This window comes from Colletotrichum fructicola (genome assembly GCF_000319635.2).
Source record: "Colletotrichum fructicola Nara gc5 chromosome Unknown KSG_Nara_v1_contig11, whole genome shotgun sequence".
Lineage (NCBI taxonomy): Eukaryota > Fungi > Ascomycota > Sordariomycetes > Glomerellales > Glomerellaceae > Colletotrichum > Colletotrichum fructicola.
Genome location: NW_027094061.1, coordinates 1,343,732 through 1,357,552, shown reverse-complemented (window position 1 = coordinate 1,357,552; position 13,821 = coordinate 1,343,732). Strand labels below are relative to the sequence as shown.

Sequence of the window (13,821 nt, the reverse complement as noted above, 5' to 3'; positions counted from 1 at the left end):
TTCTTACATACAAATGATGTCTGTCGCCTTGTTGTAGGATACGTCCTTCAACTGAACCCAGTGACTGTGCCTTTGAATAAGCATGGATTCCCCAGGCGAAATCACAGTAAACGTACTTGGCCGCAAGGTAGGTCTCGCAATGCAAACTAATCCAGCTCTCAGCTTGAAGTCAGGAGATTCCCTAAGCCGCAATCGATTTCTCAGAAGATACCATGTGAAGCGCATTGCGGACTATGCCGACCCTTCGCCTTTGGGAACAAACAGAGTCCCGTCGTGGATAATCTCAGCCATATCAAGAAAACAAGGATTGAGCCAATCTGAGGGCAAACAAGTGCTCCTGGAGAACCCTGTTGGTCTATCGCACTGCAATACATTTGTACGTGGTTCCCTCCCACGCACAGAATTATCGTCCTCGCCATGTGATGGCTTCCGAGCCCTCAATAAGACACCATATCCCCGGCTGCAAATCGCTGCCGTGCTCGTGATCCCGCGAACTTCGCTCTTCATGCAATGTGCACATGTGGTGTTCCTCCCTTCCCCCTCACCTCGGCGTCAACCTCATGACTGAGAGTGTGTCCGTCGGCCTTCCGTGTCCTGCATTCTTCTAGCTTGAATCCAACTGTCGAGACTTGTTGGGGCCTGTGGCGTGGCCACCGGCCGGGCCTACTTTTGTGATGTCGAGGAGCTTAGATAAATCTCCCTGGGGACTATGGGAGACTCAGGCCACGCAGGCTGGTCATTCGAGAGGATGCCTGGGGGCGGTAGTGCCTGTCCATGGCTATGGTCCAAGTGGATGCCACTGTAGATGTGATGAGGGACGATGGTTGAGTTCTTGTCCTCCGGGGGAGGTGGATACAGCACCCCATGGGGGAAGTGGCTGTTGATGACGCCAATCCGTGTGGGAGGGGGGCCATGGGGCGCCGTCGCGTGGCTGCCGGGTGTGGACTGGACAGGCGTGGCAGGGTACTTTGACCAGTGCGTGCAGTCATGCATCCGGTCCGTGGTCAGGACCAAGATACGGCTTGTCTGTACAGACACCGGGCGTTAGTGACGATGTATAGGGAGTGGTTGATCATCCATACTGACCTTCGGGTTGTCGCGGGGGAGACGTCCACACCAGCCGTAGAGGGTGAAGTTCCGGATGTCAATCAGATGGTGAAAGTTGGGCTTCTTGGAAGGCTGGGGCCCGCGCTGGGGAAACCAGATGTAGATATGGAGGTTGGCCGCCTTGATGAAGTCGGGCTGTTTGTCGCTGCGGAAAACGGCGTCGTACAGGCGGGCGAGTTCGGCCTGGTCAGCGAACTGCCAGACGTTTGGAAGGTGACACTTGGCGGGGTCGCTGAAGTCGAAGGTGTTGCCCACCGTCCTAAAAGGAGAGACCTTCAGACGTTGCTCCTTCTCAGTGGCGGTGGTGTCGAGGAGATCGATGAAGGTTCTGAGGGTGTTGTGGCTGGGATCGTTGTGGGGGAGGATGCCAGGCTTGACCAACATAGGGCGGATAGCGCAAGGCATCGTCTCCTCGGCTGGCTTCGGGTCAGCCGACAGCTTGGGATTTGCGATAGCAGCAGACATCTTGCCCAAAGGTGGTTAGTGGTTACTGAGGAAGGAAGCTGTGCCTTTGATGCTCCCCTAGCGGTCGGGGCCGTCGATCAGCGCGTGTGAAGAAGAGATAAGCTGGCTTGGCTGGGTAATGAAGATAGTTTGTGAGATGGAAAGAAGACAGTTTTTTTCCCTGCTGGTGATGTAGGAGGCAGAGAAGAGGAGGAGTTAGATCTTTTATTCCCGGGCGGAAGGAGGGGCCTTGGGAGCAGCCTGCGTCTTGAAAGAGAAGGGGCGGCCTGAGAAGAGGGGAAAGAATGATGAAGACGCAGCAGCCCTGACAAGAGGTTGAAAGAAAGGGGTAGTTAATAACAAGCAGGCAGGCAAAAACTGGTATTATGACTTGCTTGGTTGTCCAAGAGAGAATACAATCACCTGGCGCCTTCACTACTGTAAGTACCAAGCTTCGCCTTTACTGCTCTGCCTGCCCACCAGTCAGACAGCTAACCACATATTCAGATACCCAAGGTACGTGACACCAGCCTTGCGACACTCTGAATGACAGATTCCCGTTCTGTCACAAAATCATCCTTTCCTTGTTTTTGTATTCTCCGCTGCTTCCTCTGATTCTGAGCATTAGGGCTGAGTGAGCCGAGAGGTTGACGACCGCAGAACTCTGCCCGTTCGAAATCCACAATCATAACCTTGCCAGTTCCTTCTTCATACACAATGTTGCGCGGCTTTGCATCTTTGTGAAGGACGTGCAGCTTGTGGATTTCCTTGTAAGCGGCGCTAACCTTATTGATGATGTTGGCGTTGGTGATTTGGTGCACGGTATCAAACAGAGGTCGTCCAGCCCAGCTGAGGAACAAAAAGTGTTCAAAGACACCACTGTCGTAGTAGTACGGCAGGACCAGATCTACCCTGCCAAGGCATACAGGTACGCATGTTCCCTGGACGGGCTTCAATCGATAGTATAAATCGTTCTCACGTTGTAGGCGAACAAGATCAACCCTCTCAACTCCTTTGGCAACGAGCGTGTAGCCGCAGGACGATAGCCGCACCTTGAAGAGCGCTCCAATCCGACCGGCCAGGTACAGTGGTGTGGCGTCCGCATCACAGCCTCGGTCTTCAGCCAGCTGGGTACGAATGAGCTGTAGAAACTCTTCTCGGTCGATGTGCTGGTATCCATGATCTTCAAAGTTAGGGCAGGTCTTATCCACTGGCCCGCCGTATGCCAATCCTCGGAGGCAATCCGAAGTACAAAACGGGCGGTCTTGTATGCTGCGTTGCTTCCCTTGGCATTCCTGCCGGCCTCGACCATGGCCGTGTTCCCTGGCCGAGCCTGCCCCCGTTGATGGCGTGGCAGTGGTCTTGTTTGATCGATTCGGAGTGGGTGAAGGCGGATGCTGTTCTTCGTCATTGTCGCTGTCGTCTCGACGACTTGCGTTGGTGTCAGGTTGCTTGCAGCGAGAGCGTGTCTGAATCGGCGAGCGCTTGAAGCCCCGCCAGCGTTGGGGTTTGTAAGGAGACGCGCGAGCTTCCTTGCCCTTCCGTACGGATTCGGGGATATTTCTCAGGACATCGTCGTATTCTACAGCCCAGGTATCAAGGGTTGCAGCGGCGTCGTGCCAGGACATAGGAGGCGGCTCGGCACGGAGGGCCTGAATGATGAAGGCGAAGACCTGTGCGACGGCTGTGCGATGCAGCCTGTTCTCGTCGTCGTCCAGGACGTCCAGGTTAGGTATGCATACGTGATAGTAAACGGTGGCGGGGTCATCCGGAATGTGGAGGAAGACGAAGGCCTCTCCTGTACACACATATCCATATTGGATGCCCTTGCCAATCATGTAGGAGTAGAGCTGGGTGACAACGGCGGCAGTAAGCACCTTCGATGCAAACGCAAACCCCTCGCCGTTTTGGTTGATCACGTCACGTTCCGGCTGGATCTCGGAAGCCAGGCCTGTGACGACCTCGTTGCGCCCCAGCTTATGCGGCGCTTTGTACTCAATCGCCAGGGCAGGGATATTGCGGCCGTCGGAGGTGCGGTATATGCAGAACTGGTCCGCCCGATTGCCCTTCCCTCTCGCCCTGCGCCGCGGCTTGCGACTCGGTGGATGTGAGGCTGACGCCTGCTGGCCAGTATCGTCCCTCTCGATGGACATGCGATCCATATGTTCGGATAAGGTGCATTCGGTCTCGCCGAGGTTCGTATGGCTCTCGAACGTCACGGTTCCCCGCAAGCCGAGATCGTTCCGCAGTCGCGGATCCTTATACGCCTCGTCGATCAGCTTCTGTACCGCGTTTTCGACAGTGTCGCGCTCGAAGTTCCGGAGCCCAATTTCGCTGCTGATCGGGCTGACCAGAGACATCACATAGTCGAGTTGGTGTTGAGATGGGAAGAGGGGCTGGGAGGAGAAGGAGCCACCGGGTGAGAGCTGGGCCCAGATCCCCTCTTGGGCCGTTGCGAAGTCATCCCATGGGATGATTCGTTGAGGGAAGATCCGACCGGTCGGGTTTGTTGTATCTCCTTGTGTAGTTAGGGAGCGGTCAGTGACGGCCTGAATAGCGAGGCTGAGAGAATGACAGGCCGCTAGATAAGCCTGAATTGTTTGTGGTTGTGATGCTTTTGCAAGTTCTTCAGCTTCCTCGCGTCGGCGCTGCTCTTCCCCGAGTCGGCGATCAGCTTCACGAAGTTGCCGACGTAGTTTGGCAAGTTCGGCCTCCATTGAGAAAGAGTCAAAGAACCCCAAGATCCTCGTGTTGATTGTTGATGGCAATCAGCACGGATGGGGAAATGGCTACTTTGAGGCCCCACGGCTCTCGGCAAAACCTCAGCCCGGTGGGCAAAACTAAGCAATGCCCAGAGCACAAATAAGTGGGGATGTGGCATGGGTGGTGCCATTTAGTGAAGTCTTATTGGCTTGCACAGTCATCCAATTAGGTAACGGATGGAAGGAAGTGTTCACTTCTAAGGTGGGGAACCATGATATCTCCAAGCAGCTCCCCGCATGTCAATCAATCAAGTTTGAGGCTTAAACTTGGCTTGATTGACTGGTGATGGCTTCATAATTGATTGATTGATTGAACTTGGCAAGTTTACTTGGCTTACGGGGAGCGTTGTCTCCAAGAGGCAAGTACGACCAATAAAGAAGGAGTACCTTAATAACCATCCGCAATAACTGCGGTGAATCACCCGGTGCTAACACGGAAGGCTACAGTAAGATTAATCCACAAATTATGATATCGTGAAAGCCATTAGGGACGTACAGAGGTGAAGGGCGCATCTCATGGCGCGTGCGGACGCCATCCCAGTGGCGGTAACTTTAGGACCGATATTATATAATCACATGTTGATGCTTCATCACCCTTCTTTAGAGTGACTAAATGTTGGGAGCTTACCTGTCTTGACTACCTTAATCCCCCTACTTCTTCGCACGACTACAAGCTTAGGAAACATAATACATCTAAATCATATATCACTAACAAGGTCGAGACCGAGCCAGATCTTGCGAGGAAGACTCTGAGATACGGCAGTATCCTCTGTTGGCTTGGGAAGTAGCCAAAGTCTGATGGTTTAGAGAGAAGCTTGCGAGCTAGCCTGAACTGGCCAGCCTCACAAGCGGTTGCAAGGGGCGTCTTGTTACGGCTGTTGACGAGCTCGAGGTCGGCGTGGCATTTGTTCATAATCCAGTCGGCAAAATCGATCGTCGCGTGGCTGGGCAGGCGAATGCGGCTCAAGTCGTGGAGGGCAGACCAGTGGCGAATGTGGGGCCCGTCCACCTCGATCCTCGCGCCGTGTCGAAGGAGCTCTTTGGCAACATCGTAGTTTGTGTAACAGACCGCGAAGTGCAGCGGGGTTCTTGTCGCGGTTCGTGGCGTGACGTCATGCAGAGCGTCGGTCTCCTTGAGATTGCACCGCCAGCAGACGGAGGCGAGTTCGTCGGTGCTGGCGCCGGCGCTGAGGAGTATGGCGGCCGCATCCGTCCTCCCAAACACGGCCGCTACGTGCAGCGCCGTGTAGCCTTTCAGCTTCTCGTCGAAGCGCCACTTGGGGTGGCAGGTGGTCTTCCAGGGGCTCCTCCACTTTCTAGGCCACTTGGCATTGACGGTGACGCCATGTCTGATAGCTTTTCGCAGGGCGGCCTGGTCGCCTCGAGCGGCAGCCCAAAGGACGGAAAGTCCGCGGGTAGCATCGCGGGCGTAGAGAATGGGCTCGAAGAGCGCGCGGTGGTATGTGGCGGTCCTGCTCATGGTGCTCAGTTCAGCAGGCTGAAGATGCTCGCCGATCATGCACTACATCTCGGGAGGCAAGTAGGCCATGGCTGTCTTCGGGGTGGGAGGTCGAGTAGGTAAGGCAGGACGAAGGTTGGGGAAAGAAGGCCGGGAGGAAACTTGTGAGGGTTGAGAGGAAGGTCGAGAGGAAGGTCGAGAGGAAGGTCGAGAGGAGCGTTGAAAAAAGGTCGAGAAGGCAGCCGGGAAAAGGATCGACAAAAGGTCAGGAAGAGGGCCAAGAAAGTCGTTGAAGGAAGGCAGGCGCGTTCGTTGCGAGGACAGACCTGGGAAAAACCAGTACGCCACAAAACAAAAAAGAGTGCTTGCCGGCGGGGTGAGATCTGACCTGCTAACAAAATCGAAATAGCTGCTGATGCCGGTCTGGAGATTAATTTATCGTATTGGCTTCTGTAGGCAAAACAAGAAAGGAAACCACCAGCGCGTCTTTGCCAGCAAGATTGGGTAAAAGCGAACAGACGAGACTTTGTTTTCGGCTCCTGCAAGAACGAGGGGAAGGAGAGAGAAAAAATCGGTAGACAAATACAGTTGCTAAGGCCTGGCCTGCCGGCCCTGCCCCGCTTTGGTGCGTCGAGGCCTGCTTAGGTAACCAGGCCACCAGCCCTTGTCCGTGCGGAAACTATGTCGTATTATTCACGACGCAGAGAGGCGCGCCCCAAGCAGTAATTTTTGCCAAACCCACATTGAAGCTACATTTTCGCCGAGAGAAGTCTTGACCAGAGTCGTGGGAAGAGAACAGCAGCAGAAACCGGAGGCGCACGCAGCACTGATCGGCCGTTCCTTCCTTCCTCGAAACGAAAACAGAAGCAAGATTTTCACGCCAGCAGCTGGCCGGAGGCCTACCATCATACGCGCCGCAACTTCCCAAAAGAAGCGTCTTTAATTTGTGTCGCAGTCTAGGTTGTCCCTGTTCTTGACGACCGCCGCCAGGTCCAGCCAGGATGGCGTCACTTGTCACTGCGAGCGATGCCCGGGTAAGTCCACCCCGAACCGACAGCCGCCGAAGCATACTGAAATTAGACAGAACTCACCCAAAAAGCCATTCGGCGATTTGACGCGGCTGGCTCCGCAGAACTTATGGATGGTTCTTAACCGGTCATTCTGGGCCACTGGAAAGGCAATCGTCTAGAAGACGGCGGATTTCCGAGATCTCATCATGGATGACGGGTGCGCACAGGAATACGCAACAGAGATCGTCACCTTACGCCTCATTCACAGCAGGCCTGCACTTCCGAGCCATTTTCAGGCATTGCTGAAGCTTGATTTCCCGCGCGTCAAGCACATCCATGCACGACTGCGGAGCACGGCCACAAACTACGTTCAGCGGTTCATGGACCGATGCCCTGGCCTCACGACACTGACAAACTTGTCCAGTGAGCAAGATCTTCTGCATCTGCAGTCCGGCTGTGAACCTCACACACCTCAACGTGGGTGTCGACAGCGGGCCGACCCAAGACGAGAGCGACAGCAACATGAAGGCAGACAGCGATGGGGGCGGGGGCATCGGCGACACTCCTAGCCCAGTGCGAGGGATCCCAACGCTTCAACATGCCAATCTCATGTTTGCAAAAAACCGGCAAGGCGAAGGCCTGCCATCGAAAGCTGAAGAAGTCGAGTTCATGGCGGAGGGACTGTGGGAGATTTTCCCTGAGATGGAGAGCCTCACGGTGCCCTGTGTCGGCACCGTGGTAGTAGGCGGAGGAAGCAGGGAATAGGCCGGACATTTCCTTTCAAGGGACAAGTCTTCAGTACTTTGGAATCTCTTCGTCTTTGACAGCGTTCTCCCAAGTTCCGGATTACGGTATCTTCTGCTGTGAAGTTGATCGGAATGGGTCCGATGGAAGCCGTGAGCTCAAGGCGTAGCATGACGTGATCAACGGCGTAGACTTTAGAACCGCAAGGCGGCGGGACCCGTCCCGAAGAAGGCGACAGAATCGCCGGCCTGAACCGGTATTGACTAAAGTATCGCCAGCCTGGAAGCCGATGTAGGTAATACCGGTTCGGGCTATGGCGGAAATAAACGAAATGGGAAGGTAGTGGGCTCGATCGTTGAGTTGGCGGTTTCATGGGTTCACTGGACGGGGCCTGGTTGGTGTCGGCGAAAGGAACCGCGCGTGTTCGGTTTGCAGAATGCTGCAGTCTCAGCTTGCACTCGCGACAGGCCATCGTTCTGATGGAGTTTGCTGCCGAGGAAGCCAGTCAGAACCCCGGGATTGTGAGCTTGCGAACACGAATGAGCTCCAGCTTGACCCTGTTTGCCTGTAAGGAAGGACTACGCCAGAGCTGTTTCGCGTCGTCGCCCTCGTCTGAGGTCGCATGCGTGAGACGGCGCTTGTTCGCAAGCGCTGCCACCGGTACCCGACTCGAGGTGTGTCCATCCGAAGCCAGGTATTCTCCTAAGCGCGTTTCCAGCCGGTGTTGGCAGACCCACTAACTAGCGATCGAGACCACTATCCGTGTTTTGGCATGCAGCGTCCTGCATTGGTTGTCCAGCTTGCACGCAGCACGATATGCAGCTGGTGGCACGCGATGTGAGCGGGTGCGAGGCACTTTGGTCACTTCCTTTCCGCGCTGGCGCGTCCCCTGTCCGTCTGGTCGTCGTGTTCGCGGCGGTCCAGGTACCACGCCTGTACTCTGCAGTGTGGAGACGGGCCTGGATCTCGCAGGATGTGGACACGCAGTACTATCTTCCCCGGGCGCTGGGCGAAGCAGTGCTGGATTGCGCTGCACACCTCCCTGGACCCAGCCAAGCGTCCAGATTGGGCGGGAGGCGGGCTATCCACGTGTCCTTGTCGTCGTCTCCACACACCCACAAAGTTCCTGGCGATGGCCCGCTCGAGGCGCGGATTGGCCGGTGAGCCCCTGCATGGGAGCCCCGCGATTGGCCAGCCAGCTCCGAGTCTTCAACGACATGTCGTGGATGGCAGAGCAAACATGGTATCGATGTTGGATCCTTTACGTTGTCCGCACATCCGTATCGATGCCCCGGGCCGCGGTCTGGTAGGCCGGGATTGAGCTGTGGCGAGATTGCAATGGTCCCCTTCGGATCCTCCCAACTTTGTTGAAAGACTGCTGTTGACGACTCGTCGATGAGGCCTGCCTGCAGGGTTTGATGATTGGTGAAGCACGCTTCGCGAGGTCGCGCAAATCCGTATCCAACAAACGACCCCAATGGCTGCAACTGAGGACTTCAGAAGCTCATGACCAATGGAACGGAGCCATTTGGAACGAGAAATTTGGACTGGCCGATGGCCTCTACCTGCTCAATATGGCACGCAGCTCGGAGATGCCGCATATGCAGTCACGCTGCGTTCGCACGACCATTGCCAGCACCGGTCATCATGCTGCCAGCCGGATGGACGCCATTTCTGACACGATGTTTCGAAATGCAGAGGTAAGTGGACGTTCCCAGTCGGCGATGACGACCCATTGGAGTCGTCCCCTGACACGCGGCATGTTTGCAGCGTGAGATCATGGGGACACTTCAGGAATGACCCTGTGCCCAGAGGTCATAGAAGTCGGTCGCGACTTTGAGTACGACGCGTTGTGTTTCCACAGCCAGGGCGTTCATTGACTTGTCACTTGCCGTGGCGGTCCGGCCTACAGACTAAATGCAATCAAAGAATGCGCGAAAAAATGACCGAATGGCAATTGTGAAACCGACAGATTGTAGGAGCATATTGCGCGATGTGCGATGGCAGTCCTTCTTCAGAAGAGGGCTCCGCAGCAGAAACGAACACTCGCGACGCACTAAAGTGATGACAGCCGGGTTTTCGAATCTTTGTGGTTTACCCTCGTGATTTTGAGCTCTCATGCTGTACTGATGGCATTTGCTGATGGTATGCTCACTAAGCAGCATCGATCTCGATTCACAAGCTTGGTCCACACTGCTCTGCGACTTTTCCAAAACCCATTACTGTACATTTACTATTCATCTCACAAGCCGAAGTATTAGCCAGATTGTGAATACCATAGACAGAAATTGGAGTAGTAATTACGCCATTCTAGATTAAAAGGGGTTGTGTGAATGGATCAGCGCCTTTCCTCGCCATGTAAGAACTGGGATCAAGATGTCGAATGAAACTTTCTCTTCTCACGCCCGAATCCATGCCTGACACGCCAGGTGTCTTTTGCTTCCGAACGTGGGATCATACTGAGCGAGGTTAGACTGGAGTAAAATATAAGGTCTTGGACACAACGAACCTCGTCATCTTTTATCGCGGCTTTGGACGCGGCGGGGGCTTCGGGACGCCCGTGGTATCATATGCCCCTCGTCCTGGGGCTTCTTTTTTGGGATTCATAATCATAATCATGGCTTTGTTCTTGTAATACTCTGGATCGCCGTAGGTGTGTTGACAATATTTTGCTGGGAACTTGGGACGGCCGGTTCGCGGTATTTATGTATGAAACTCCCCTTTAACCCTATTTGATGCGGACACTGATCACTTCAACAAGTCACTCGGCAAGCCAGCAGACCCGCTATAGTCGAAGCCTGCCATGCTGATACCAGACCCCGTACACACTCCTGACCAATATTCCTTTGAGTGGCCCGTACCCCTGAGTTTGTCTTTCAGCTGGCCACTTCGAGGACCCAGGTCCTTCGACAAGTTGAAATGAGCGGAAATGGTCGAGATGCCGGTGATCCTTTCCAAGTTGGGCTTTGGCCCAGAAAAGAAGACAGAACATCAAGTCCTGACACGGATTATGTGAAAATTGAACCTTTTTTTGATGCTACCTTTTGTGAAGAGTGCACTCCGCCTGGAAGATGTATTTTAACTCTCTTTTGTCCTTGGACGGCCAACGTCTTCGCCCCTTGTTCGTGCCACATGGCCGTGCTCCCAACGAAATCGACGTCTTTGACGAAGGAGTTCTCACCTCCACGACATGTGCTTCGAAGAGGGTCATCGATTCGGGTCTATCAATCCGGGTTCATCGAACAACAGCGTCTCAAACTGTACATGACAAAGCTTCCCAGGCCGCTCACCGTGTTGCCTGCCTCACTGACAGGATTAATGACCGGGTCAACATAGAACGGTCATTGGGAAGCGATGTTTGCGTGAGTAGGGGGTTCATCACAGCCCTGTATCGTGTCTAAATGCAATCAAATCCCCTTTGATGGGATCGAGGGCGTAGCCACACCAACGGGATGCGAACACATGCGCCGTATTCTCTATATGAAGGGTGCCGTCAGTAATTTGTGAGTAGCAAGGGCAGAGAATAAGACTGCGCTAAGATGGGCTGAAGTGATCGATGCTTAGAGATCGACGGGCCCGCCGATCACAGTCCGCTACGGTGTGGTTCCGCCGAGATCGGCTGCTTTTGGCGTTATTATATCCTCATCACAGCTTCTACGGAAATCCGTTGACGCAATGTCCAAGGCAGCATTGGTAGTCGAAAACGGTCTTCGGCCACTCTCTTCGATACTCGTTAAACATAGCCATTTGCGGTGAATATGACCGACCGGACAGGTGACGGCTAATGTGCATAGACAACTTGGTCAAACCAGGAACTAGCTGCTGAGATATCCTGAATGGCTGGAGTTCTTTTACCACAAGCCGATCGGGGTTTCCTAAAATGTTTGCCGTGGGCTCGATTGCACGGGTTGTTTGCTTTAGAACAATACCCATAACCATTCGGACTAGAGCGAGTATCGAAGCGCAGTACTGGAGAGCGAGCGTTGGCTGTAACTCACTGTAGAACAAATTCATGTACAGGGTTCTTTTCTTCGAGAGAGACCGTTGATAGCCATATCGTAGGTACAAGAGCAGCTTGCCGCTGTTTGTGTTACTGCTGGAAATATCGATCAACGGGTGCATAGAGGCCATTCGAGCCTGTTAATCAGAGTTTGGGGTTGAATACAGCTGTTCCGTCATGGATCTATCAGCGTCCGGTCGACGTTAATTCTGACCGCTGCCTTGCGCCACAATTGTTTCGAACCTCAATGGGATCTCTGCACCGGCCAAGCTTTCTGAAGAGCAATTACCAGTGCCCATAACTTCGAAGGGCGCATTCGGAGGTACGAAAGTACTTTGAACTCTTTTCCCCGACTGGGTTTATGTGATTAATGACTTGCGTAGGAAAGAAAGAGTTTGGTTCCAACTACGAATGTAGGCTTAACTTCGGCCGATTAGATTGCAACATGAGGACAAACATTGACGCACGAAGTCCAGAAGAATGAACAGATGGGATGAGAAAACATTAGCCCAATTTTGCGGCCCACAGCAAAGTCTAAAGCCTGTACACTCCCACCCATCAGACTCGGCTCCGGGACGAGGCCCAAATTCCGACCCGAAACTTGCCTTCACGCAAGGGGTCGGCCACACTCCTGTTTGAGAAGTGATTACAATGGGAAAGCCCGGAAACGTTGGCGTCAGGGATTTACCTGCACTACGGTTTGCTAATCCTTGAGCCCACCACAGGGTGTGGCACGCCGCCTGTGGGTGCATGGCTAGCCCAACGACGTCAAATAGCGCTCATTTGAGAATGCGAGGGTGCAGGGGCTTAGGTATTTAAGGCACCCACCGCCGCTTCATAGTTCTACAAGAGGATGGCACGCGTCTGTCGGTCGACCTCAGTGGGTGAACGTCCACTATTACTTCATCATTTCCTCAAGCACCCTGCCGCAAGTGGAAGACTCCGATTTACACCTTGCAGAACTTTTTCTTGAAGCTGTGCGAAATGCAGTCCACAAACCTCGTCGACCATGGAAAAACTTCGTCGCCAGTCAAACAGCTTCGTGATCTCGTATGGGGAGAGCAGCCTTTCGCGCGAGCGGCCGACGCGAAAGCAGCGACTCGCATTCTCGCAATCATCAAGCATACCCCCATCGAAAACATCGATGAAAGATTTTCGTTCGAGGCGAAGCTGCTCCTCCCTCCCGTTTGGGTTGGTGATGAAACGCGGCCGCGTTCGGATCAGGCTTCGGGCACTCTGCTGCACTTCGCCGCCTATTCTGGTTTATTTGACGTTGTAAGCTTCCTCCTTAAAAAGGGCGCAGACAAAGACATCTCTCTGGAATGCAACGAGAGTGCGCCAATAGAGTATAGGCTGGGAAAACTCACCCCGGTCTACCTGGCTGCGTCTCAAAAACACTACGCCGTCGTTGAGTACCTTCTTCGCGCCGGAGCTGAAATCGGTTGGAGCACGCACTGGCCGATTTACCACCAGTTGCCTGAAGTACTTGACGCAATGATGTCGGAAGCACAACATTCAACAGACGGCATTTGGAGTGCTTTCGAGTACGTCTCCAGCGCTTGGTATGGCATCAGGAGTAAGGTTGAAAGGGATAAGAGGGTCGGAGAGGATGGGAAGGTCAAAAAGGGACAACTGAAGCTGGTCGAAGTCGTCTTACAGCATGGCGCGTACGGTGTCATCGATAGCGAGGACCGGGTGGGCTTCGTCAACTGTGCATTGGTGGCTCTCGACTGCTCCGCAGCGCTGGCTCTGGCGCAAGCTGGCTTCGCCAGTCATGGCGGTGATACCCATGTCGACGTGGACGCATTCGCCCGTGCTTGTGTTTCCAAGCTGGTGAGCGAAAAGGGCTTCGGGGACCTACGCGAAATGCTCAGTATATTCCTGGAAGCGCGGGACATTGACTGGGCCGAAATGGACCGCAGCCTGGAATGGCACGCGAAAACCGAAGAGCAGAAAAGACGAGCTTGCCTTTTTCGGAAAGTGTCACAAGGGGATATCGTGTAGGAGTCAATTCAATCGATTCTTATCATCGGCTCGGAACAGTGATGTAGAATATTCGAAATTTGCCGCATACTACGCATAGGGTATGAAGCTGACAAGTGCGCAGAGTCTTCACCCCTCTGTTAGAGACCCTAGTGGCTCGAACTGCCATAAATGCACAAAGTCTCCCCTGTGCCACACATCCGGGAAATACTAGGAAGAGCGGCACTTCCATCACGTATCGTGGATTCCAGGTGAAGTAGCCATATCATTCGTCGCATACATCGCCATTCCATGGTGCGGGCGCGTCGTTAA

The 13,821-nt window shown here is 54.0% G+C and overlaps 3 protein-coding genes across 3 annotated transcripts; 1 reads left to right on the top strand and 2 right to left on the bottom strand.

The window, feature by feature from the left end:
• Positions 1-663: 663 nt before the first annotated feature.
• On the bottom strand, positions 664-1,572 carry CGGC5_v016906 (uncharacterized protein; the record flags this gene model as incomplete). Its single annotated transcript, XM_032026942.2, has 2 exons — positions 664-1,026; positions 1,087-1,572. 2 exons carry the CDS (start codon positions 1,570-1,572, stop codon positions 664-666), a joined length of 849 nt encoding a protein of 282 aa, XP_031876632.2.
• A 3,159-nt stretch (positions 1,573-4,731) lies between these two features.
• On the bottom strand, positions 4,732-5,793 carry ANKK1-1 (Ankyrin repeat and protein kinase domain-containing protein 1; the record flags this gene model as incomplete). The annotated part of the gene is made up of 5 exons (XM_066153640.1): positions 4,732-4,754; positions 4,810-4,863; positions 4,942-4,980; positions 5,027-5,089; positions 5,160-5,793. 5 exons carry the CDS (start codon positions 5,791-5,793, stop codon positions 4,732-4,734), a joined length of 813 nt encoding a protein of 270 aa, XP_066006781.1.
• Positions 5,794-12,510: 6,717 nt separating this feature from the next.
• On the top strand, positions 12,511-13,530 carry CGGC5_v016904 (uncharacterized protein; the record flags this gene model as incomplete). Its single annotated transcript, XM_032028281.1, has 1 exon — positions 12,511-13,530. The coding sequence occupies one exon, from the start codon at positions 12,511-12,513 to the stop codon at positions 13,528-13,530; it is 1,020 nt and encodes a 339-aa protein (XP_031875431.1).
• Between the last annotated feature and the right edge of the window lie 291 nt (positions 13,531-13,821).